At 48.9% G+C, this 8,504-nt stretch overlaps 4 protein-coding genes across 4 annotated transcripts; 2 read left to right on the forward strand and 2 right to left on the reverse strand.

The window, feature by feature from the left end:
- Positions 1–285: 285 nt before the first annotated feature.
- N7518_008037 (uncharacterized protein) lies at positions 286–878 on the forward strand (the record flags this gene model as incomplete). The annotated part of the gene is made up of 2 exons (XM_057188964.1): positions 286–561; positions 648–878. 2 exons carry the CDS (start codon positions 286–288, stop codon positions 876–878), a joined length of 507 nt encoding a protein of 168 aa, XP_057040667.1.
- A 1,149-nt stretch (positions 879–2,027) lies between these two features.
- Positions 2,028–2,660, reverse strand: N7518_008038 (ribonuclease P Rpr2/Rpp21/SNM1 subunit; the record flags this gene model as incomplete). Its single annotated transcript, XM_057188965.1, has 1 exon — positions 2,028–2,660. One exon carries the CDS (start codon positions 2,658–2,660, stop codon positions 2,028–2,030), a length of 633 nt encoding a protein of 210 aa, XP_057040668.1.
- Positions 2,661–2,974: 314 nt separating this feature from the next.
- Positions 2,975–4,992, forward strand: N7518_008039 (ATP-dependent RNA helicase SUB2; the record flags this gene model as incomplete). The annotated part of the gene is made up of 5 exons (XM_057188966.1): positions 2,975–3,227; positions 3,747–4,157; positions 4,214–4,574; positions 4,629–4,886; positions 4,947–4,992. 5 exons carry the CDS (start codon positions 2,975–2,977, stop codon positions 4,990–4,992), a joined length of 1,329 nt encoding a protein of 442 aa, XP_057040669.1.
- A 2,921-nt stretch (positions 4,993–7,913) lies between these two features.
- N7518_008040 (uncharacterized protein) lies at positions 7,914–8,166 on the reverse strand (the record flags this gene model as incomplete). The annotated part of the gene is given in 2 exon segments (XM_057188967.1): positions 7,914–8,048; positions 8,059–8,166. The coding sequence occupies 2 exon segments, from the start codon at positions 8,164–8,166 to the stop codon at positions 7,914–7,916; spliced, it is 243 nt and encodes an 80-aa protein (XP_057040670.1).
- Positions 8,167–8,504: the final 338 nt, after the last annotated feature.

Here is an 8,504-nt window from a genome sequence, read left to right on the forward strand (position 1 = left end):
CCGCGCGCTGTCTGTTTAGTTGCCGCCAACCTTCCAGCGGCTCACACCTTCTTTCTCCGCCTCTCTTTTTCCTTTTTGATTTCTCCTCATAGGAGAAAAAAGAAGCTTCTCTCCCCTCCTCAGCCGTCAATAGTCGCATTCCCCGACCTGACTGCAGTATATCGCAAACTCTCCTCTTTACACTCTCCATCCTCCATCATGACCTGTGGTCCGTTTGGTCTCACATCGAGTTTGATCGGCGCCTCGTAGACTGTCGCGGTCGGAGCATGTCTCTGCCGGGACCAAATGTCCGTCTCAGCCTCGATTCCCGACACTTCGCTTGGTCTCACCTCCTCCGAGATCCAGATCCTCCGACAGCAGCAGCAGATTGCCTTGCAGGGCGGCCATGCCGGCAATGGGGTGGCCAGGGGCAGAGGCACTGGAAGGACCAGCAATTCCAGCTCGCGCGCAACCAGCGCTGCCAGCAGCCAGGGCCGCTTGCTGCTAGACCCTATGAGCCTCCGCGCACTATCGCACCAGCTGGATGGATTGCAGGCGCAGATCAGTCACCGGATCGAATATGTATGTTTCCCCCGCGGTCCTTGACCGCATGTCCATATAATCGGGAAATCACATTTCGTTGTTTTAACATAGGACATCCTTGCTAGCTCGAGGATCAAATGCAGCGCTCCATCCAAAACACCTACGACCGCGCGGGAAACGTCATTCGAAATGCCGATGCGGAAATTGCCCGCACCCGTGAAATCTTGGCCTCTATCGACGAGTTGGACAATGAGCTGGCGAAGATCGCCCATATCCGTGATATTGTCAAGTCATTCCGTGGCCGGATTGAGAACCTAGATCACCGCATTGATCAGAGTTCTCGGCGCCGACGATAATGCCTTCCCATAAACACTCCCTCCATATACTTCCTTCAACCCCACCTATCTTGAAGCGCTCCGAAAGACCATGTACGGTCCTGCGCTCTGCACAACTCACTTTTACTCGACCACTGGATGGTCCGACCGATACACACCTATATTCTCTTCACACAAGTATCCGAACCAGAACACACCAAAGCCGACAGAACAAGAAACAACAGACTATATATCGAATATGTCCTCACGAACCCTTTTTTTTTTGAATGCGCGCCAATCACCGTATTCATATATGTCACATTTCATTACTCTGGGTATCTGCTTGATGAAACAATTGGCTGAAAGAGCTGTATGCCTATGTTGTAGAGACACCAGTGTTGAGCAGGCGACCTCGAACGGACTGCAGTATCTTCATGACTGCTTGAGCTGCGCCGATGAGGGCCATGAGGACTCGGTTCCCACCCGGTGGGAATCCATGAGATCTGATGACTATCATGAAGGGGTTTTAATGTGATTTAAAGCGCATAACACAACTTGTCTTATGCGTCTTCTTGTTTGATTTGATGCTTCTGCTATTTCCCCTGTTGCTTCGATTCCCCTCTCTGCATGTTGCGTGTACATTGCTCCGGGTTTTCTTTTTCTGCGTTGAGGTTGGCCCATGTCCATTGCTGGGATAATTATAGCTTGGCTTGTGGTGTTCTGCAATATAATTGGGAACAGTTTCTTCAAAACGATTGAATCGTACGTCGCTCTGCGTTGAGTCCTCCAAGGTTGACATGAACATTGAAATGTCAGGGTCTCGATTTGAATAGCAAACAGGTCGTCGGTGCAGTCGCTGGAGGTATATTGAGGCTACTCAGGGGGGTTGAGACTTCTTCCGGTGATGAAGGTGGAAATCATTGCCCTGGTTTGATGGACATCCCTGGCCATCGTAGCTAAGATCTCATTGTAAAGCCAACAAAAAGCGAGTTCGACGGGCTCCTCCAGAGCGCCTTGATCATGTAGTTGATATAGCAAAAGGGAGAGCGCTGGCCTGCTGACACGCGCACCTTGAAAGTGTGGCCGCATTGGTTTCGGGTTTTGTAGGACAGGGTGTAAGATTCAATACATTAAAGTGCCCCACGCGTTGAACCCACGCGTAGTCACTAGATTTGGCGAGTGCTATTCACGTCACTCAGACACCGCAGCATCCAACATTGGCACATTCTGTTCACATAATTCGACTGCTGCTCCTTGCGACGACGCGGAGGTATCTACTTTTTGTGAATTCACATCGCGTAGCAAGGCCGAGTCCTTCTCCTGGCGGCGCTCAACGAGCTTTTTCCCACGTTTCTCCGTCTGAGGGAATCGTTTTTCTGTCCCGCACAAGAGGCACCGGACGACCAGTACATCGGCCCATGGCTTCTTGCCGCCACGACTTGCGTTTCTGATTTCATGCGAGCAAGTCACCTCCGGCGTCAAGATTGTATCACAGCGCTTGCAAACCGATCTCTTCAGTGTGACCGGCAACCGAATCTGCGTCTTCATTGCCACGGCGCGTAGATGTGATACACATACCCTTGAGAGGTTTCCCAATAGCTCTTGTTGTTGAGTATCTACTGTGTGGCCATTATCCCCTGAGTCAACATGACCAGCAACAGAGGTGTGTTCATTGTTGTGGACTTTGGCGTTCTGACCCTTGGCGAGTGTAGATTTGCTCTGGAAATATGCGGCGGCTTGGTGTAGGTAATCCAGCCGTGCTCGAATATGGCTCTGGGTGTTCTTGAAATTCTTGACTTCCTTCTTTCCCTTGGCTTTAGCCATTCTCGAACATTCAACAGAGCAACAAGTGGATCTCAAAATTGTGTGCTGCAACCTGCAATTCGAGAAGAGCTTCCATCGACGCTAGACCCAAAGCGGTGAGGCTGAATAACCACGTGATGCTCCCTTGGTGAGGTCTTCGTCCTACCGCCTTATGACTTCTTCCCCTACACCTTTGTCTATCGAGACCTGCCACATTCCCGCGGTCCATACGTCTTCTCCTTATTACCTTTGTCTACTTTCACTTCAACCACACGTCATCTCTCACTCGCAATACTTTTTCCTCTTCCTATCAAAACTCGCCTACTTACGTCGCCATGTCTCACGAGGAAGATCTTATCGACTACTCTGATGAGGAGCTTCAGACCACCACAGCACCGGCCACCACTGCTGCGCCTGCCGCCACGAATGGCGATACCGACAAGCAGGGCGACTTGACTGTAACCGGCGGCCGTCCCGACAAGAAGGGCAGCTATGTCGGTATTCACTCTACCGGTTTCCGCGACTTCCTGCTGAAGGGTGAACTTCTGCGCGCCATCACCGACTGCGGCTTCGAACATCCATCGGAGGGTTAGTCTAACTCATTATTCCCACAAGCGTTCCTCCATTTGTCCAATCTCCAACGTCCGTCCATCCTCGCGGGAGGATTCTTCTGTCGGTATTTGGCAATCAGTCGTGTTTCGAATCTGCAGGCGACATGAGGATTATTGCTCCTGAAAAAGGACAATATGTCTTTACAAAATATATACGTTTGGTCCTGTGGCGCTCTTGCGCTAAGCCTGAGCCTATGTTCCCAACTCTCACGTACTTCGTGGAGATTGGCGCACGCGGTGGAAGACTGTGATATTTATCACGTTTGCCTCCTTGTGAGGCGCACCTCATGTTGTCTGCAGAATATGATAGGATGTGCACAAAAAGCCTGGCTTTTAAGTGTTACATATAGTCATGGTGGTTTGATCAAGCGGCGGAAGATGACCGCCTGCATCAATTTGATGTTGTCGGGGGATGGACGGACATTGCGAGACGACTATTTTTTTTTGCTTCTTCTTTCGTCGAACCCAATCTAACATCGGCTCCGCCTTCCAACAGTCCAGCAAGTTTGCATTCCGACTTCCATTTTGAACGTCGATGTTCTTTGCCAGGCCAAGTCCGGTCTCGGTAAGACCGCAGTCTTCGTTCTCACCACCCTTCACCAATTGGAGCCCGTTCCTGGCGAGTGCCAGATCCTGGTCATGTGCCATACCCGTGAACTCGCTTATCAGATCAAGAACGAGTACGCCCGTTTCTCTAAGTACTTGCCCGACGTTAAGACTGCGGTGTTCTATGGTGGTACCCCGATCCAGAAGGATGTCGAAATCTTGTCCAACAAGGAAACCTACCCCAACATTGTGGTCGCCACTCCCGGTCGTCTGAATGCGCTGGTCCGTGACAAGAAATTGTCCCTGCGCAACGTGAAGGCCTTTGTTCTCGACGAGTGTGACAAGATGCTTGACCAGATTGGTATGTGCATGCGATATACGACTTGACTATCACATCTTACTAACACCCTTCCCCAGACATGCGCCGTGATGTCCAGGAAATCTTCCGTGCAACCCCCGCCGACAAGCAGGTCATGATGTTCAGTGCCACCCTTTCCCAGGAGATTCGTCCTATCTGCAAGAAGTTCATGCGCAACCCGCTGGAGGTCTATGTCGATGATGATACCAAGCTCACCCTCCATGGCTTGCAACAGTACTACATCAAGCTTGACGAGAAGGAGAAGAACCGCAAGCTGAATGAGCTTTTGGACAACCTCGAGTTCAACCAGGTCATCATCTTCGTCAAGAGCACGCAGCGTGCCAACGAGCTGGACAAGCTGTTGCGCGAGTGCAACTTCCCCAGTATCGCAGTCCACTCTGGTGTCAGCCAGGAGGAGCGGTAAGTTCATCCGAGTTCGGCATTGGCTGCAGCGATTTGCTGACCTCCATCTAGTATCAAGCGCTACAAGGAGTTCAAGGAGTTCAACAAGCGTATCTGTGTTGCCACTGATGTCTTCGGCCGTGGTATTGATATCGAGCGCATCAACCTCGCCATCAACTACGATCTCCCCGCCGACGCTGACTCTTACCTGCACCGTGTTGGTCGTGCCGGTCGCTTCGGTACCAAGGGTCTTTCTATCTCCTTCGTCAGCAGTGAGGAGGACGAGAAGGTCCTTAAGGAGATTGAGAAGCGCTTTGAGGTTGCCCTTCCGTAAGTTTCTCCAATTCCAAACCAAAATGCTCTTTGACAAAATGCTAATTATATTCACAGCGAGTACCCCGAGGCAGGTGTTGACTCCACCACCTACATGGCTTAGGCATGTCTCGGTAAAAACTTTGTTGATTTGAAATTTCTTTTCCTCTTTCCAATTGTTATGGCGCACTAGCTCGGGTTTTGATATGTTTTTCTCCGCCGTTGGGCGCTGCCTCTGCCCCCCACCCCCTGTGGCTTTGAAATGAGGCATAACCCTTCCATGTATCCGAAAACAGCAATGGAAGCAAGAATGGGTTAGCCCTGCACAACTGTTCAACCGTATCCTGACCGTATCCTGACGGGAATTCTGGGATCACAATGTGGAGTTGCGATGTCATAGTTATCGACGTCTGCGAGACAAGTCAAAGCCGAAGACAATCAGATAGAAATATGCGCCGCCCTGCGGTCGTGATTCCGACCAGACGACCCGAAGACCCTGCTAAGTTTCCGATCGAGCCGGAGTGGATATAGACACCAGAATTCAATATCTCAACTGTGTTCCTCGTGGTTTGCCCTTAACTGTCGGAACCGGTCCACCTATAACTCTAGGGCGCAATAATTAGCCTCCACTATACCATGTATCTAGAAGCTGGATGTATGTAGTCGGTGGTTGCAGCTCCAATCTGACTTAAAGAGCTTCGTAGCAGCTTTGGTCATCCTTTACCCGATCCTTGTATGAGCGATGTGATTTTGACTGATTCGACGCATCATACTGATCTGAGCGAGATATGTGTGCTGTTTAGGATATCTACCACTCAAAGTCAATACAGCGAGGGTATTCAATGCTGCGACATATCAGTATCTTCTGGTCAAAATTAGAAAATAAAGAGTTCCTGCATGCTATCATGACAACTGTCGAGTTGAACACACGGCAAAGAAATTGGGACATTCGTGAGGAGGCGAGTAGCAAGATACATATAACTAATATGAATGTAGATAGATCTTAGTAGAATTGGCAAAACTCGAGATTTTCTACATGGAAGTACTCAGTGCTTTGTATATATCTCTGCGAGTTAGAAGTAAACATACGGTTGACCGTCCAATACAGAAAGTATCAAGCATAACCAAAGCCCATGACCTGGAATATAATACAGTTACATAATGCATTACCCTGTTTGAGGCGAAAATCAAAGTGAAAACACGAAAAATGGCTTAGCCCAAAGCACTAGCAGCTGGAAAGGCATCGGGTAGCGCATCAGGAAAACAAGGCAGAGACATCAAACCCTGTCCCGAATTTTCAGGTAAATGGCCGTCGGCCCTCTCACTTCAGCGTCGGCTGTTTGTGAGTGCAGAGTCTGCGTTCGCGTGATTTGAATCCGTAACCAAGCAGATATAATATAGAAATGATTGTACTCCGTACTATTACTTAGATCAAGACTACGTTGCGTAATACATAATAATTTAGCTGGCCTCCATGGATTGACAATGCAAATCACTGAATCTGCAATGCATCAAGGACTGACGTGCCCGGAAGTGCAAGGAAGAGTCGGGATGGCATCACCGCATCCGCGTCTCCGAGCCCGGTTCAAACACAACAAATGCCATGGCGTGATCAATTCCGTCAGCTCACTACAGAGCCCTGGAGCTCCGAGGAAATATCTATGGGCCCTACAACGTACGGAGTACTCGGTATGTTGTACGGAGTACTCTGTAGTTAAGTACCAGCTAATACTAAGATACTAGTGATTCCAACACGTTATATAAAGTAGCTCTACATCGTCTCCTTTCCCTAGGATCATTATGGTTAATATGCTTGATTAACGGCTAGGAAGTCACGATCGCAAATCAGTGGCTGTCGTCCGCCGGTCGGATGGACTAGCCAATAATTGTTGCTAAATGGGACATCGGCAAGCGTCTCAGGCGAGCTTCCTGTTTCGGGGCGATCTCGGATTGCCCCGATCTGTTTCCGCGGGCGTATGATCCGCCTTTTGGGGCTTTGTTTTTTCGACATTTAATTGCCGGATTTTAACTCCTTCGATTGTCGGGAAAGACTACAAAGCACATCGTGGAGAAAACGTGCTCCGCACATTGAACCATAGATCATAAGGGAATAACGCCATCTCGTCATAATCCCAAGTGGATATATGTACGTATCCAGCAGAGCCGATTTAACTATGTACACCGTACAACCTTACCAATACCTCCATTTTCCAGCATTTTATAAGCGCTCTACAACAGCTGAACTCCGCATAGATGGCGCCATTTAAAAACCGCAAACTAGAGCTGGAACCAACTGAATTGAAAAACTAGTTCCACGGAGAATGCCCGGGGCTCCGCTCAAGCGCGGGAAAGCAGAAAATTTCTGTTCGGTCATCCACTTAGAACTTTATACTCGGCCCGTTGCAACGTGATCTTTAGCCTCACCTCTGCGCGGCCCGCTATGGTAACTGTCATCCCTGGTTCAGATTCCCTCCTGGGTGTTTCTCCTGGTTTAATTGGAGAATGTGTAGTGCGCTGTACAATCGCTCCACCGTTGATGGGGCGGAAGCCGTACTTTCAATATTTTCTAGGTTATGTGTCGGAGGCTAGTAGTCGTCCCTTGTGGTAACAATTAGCTAACCATTAGCTTGGCAGTGGGTATTGATAGGGACACTACAAAAAAATTGATAACTAGGGGCACTACAAATCTTAGTTATGTAACCTTCCAAGCTTACCTAGCTAAATTTTCTGGCCAATCAGGATCACCACAGTATTCAACGTCAATTTAATTAAATCCTACTATATAAAGCAGTTAAACCACCCTATCTGGCAACAGGGCAGGTTCTATACGAGTGGCCAATCTCCCTACAATTTGAACACCTCCCTGGTGCTTTCCGTTTTCTGATTGGCTCAATCCCCCTATTATCCGCTATCTGATTGGATCGTCGCGTCGTTACTACAGCGATTCGAGGGTTTAACAGCGGTAAATAAGCTGTATCGGACGAATTAAGGCCAATTCGCCAGAATGGGTGGATTTCGGCTAAATTAGATTAGCTTATTCCATTTTTATATGAAATCTTTAAACTCCTCGCTATCTAACTGGTTAGCTGATTGATTCGTAGGCTGATTCGCAGGCAGGTTCGCAGGCAGGTTCGCAAGGAGGTTGGAAGTTCGCAGGCAGGCTGGCAGCTGGTTGAACAGCTAGTTAGACGGCTGTTTGGACGGCTGGTTCGGTGGCTGGTTGGACAGCTGGTTCGGTAGCTACGCTGGCAGCTGGTTCGGCAGCAGCAGGGCTAGCAGCAGCAGGATAGGCAGGCATAGTGATGAAAGGGGTGTAAACAGAGGTAAACTAGTAGGGTAGTTATAGAAGAGAGAAAGATAACATGCGTATAGGATAGTATATATAGTATAGAGGATTTAGTTGCTATAGTGATCTATAGTGATTTTGATTGGCCAAGAAATTTAGTTAGGTAAGCTTGGAAGGTTACATAACTAAGATTTGGGGTGCCCCTGCCAAGTCTTTTCTAGTCCCTCTCAGCTCCAACCCGGCTCGAGGTCGCTTCGGGCTACTACCTTCTTACCTTGATAGCACTCGTACATATCAAAACCATCTACGGACTTCACTGAGTAGCTACTGCATCAAGACATAGTCTTCAA

The sequence above is a fragment of the Penicillium psychrosexuale genome (genome assembly GCF_028828465.1).
Source record: "Penicillium psychrosexuale strain IBT 29551 chromosome Unknown utg000004l, whole genome shotgun sequence".
NCBI lineage: Eukaryota > Fungi > Ascomycota > Eurotiomycetes > Eurotiales > Aspergillaceae > Penicillium > Penicillium psychrosexuale.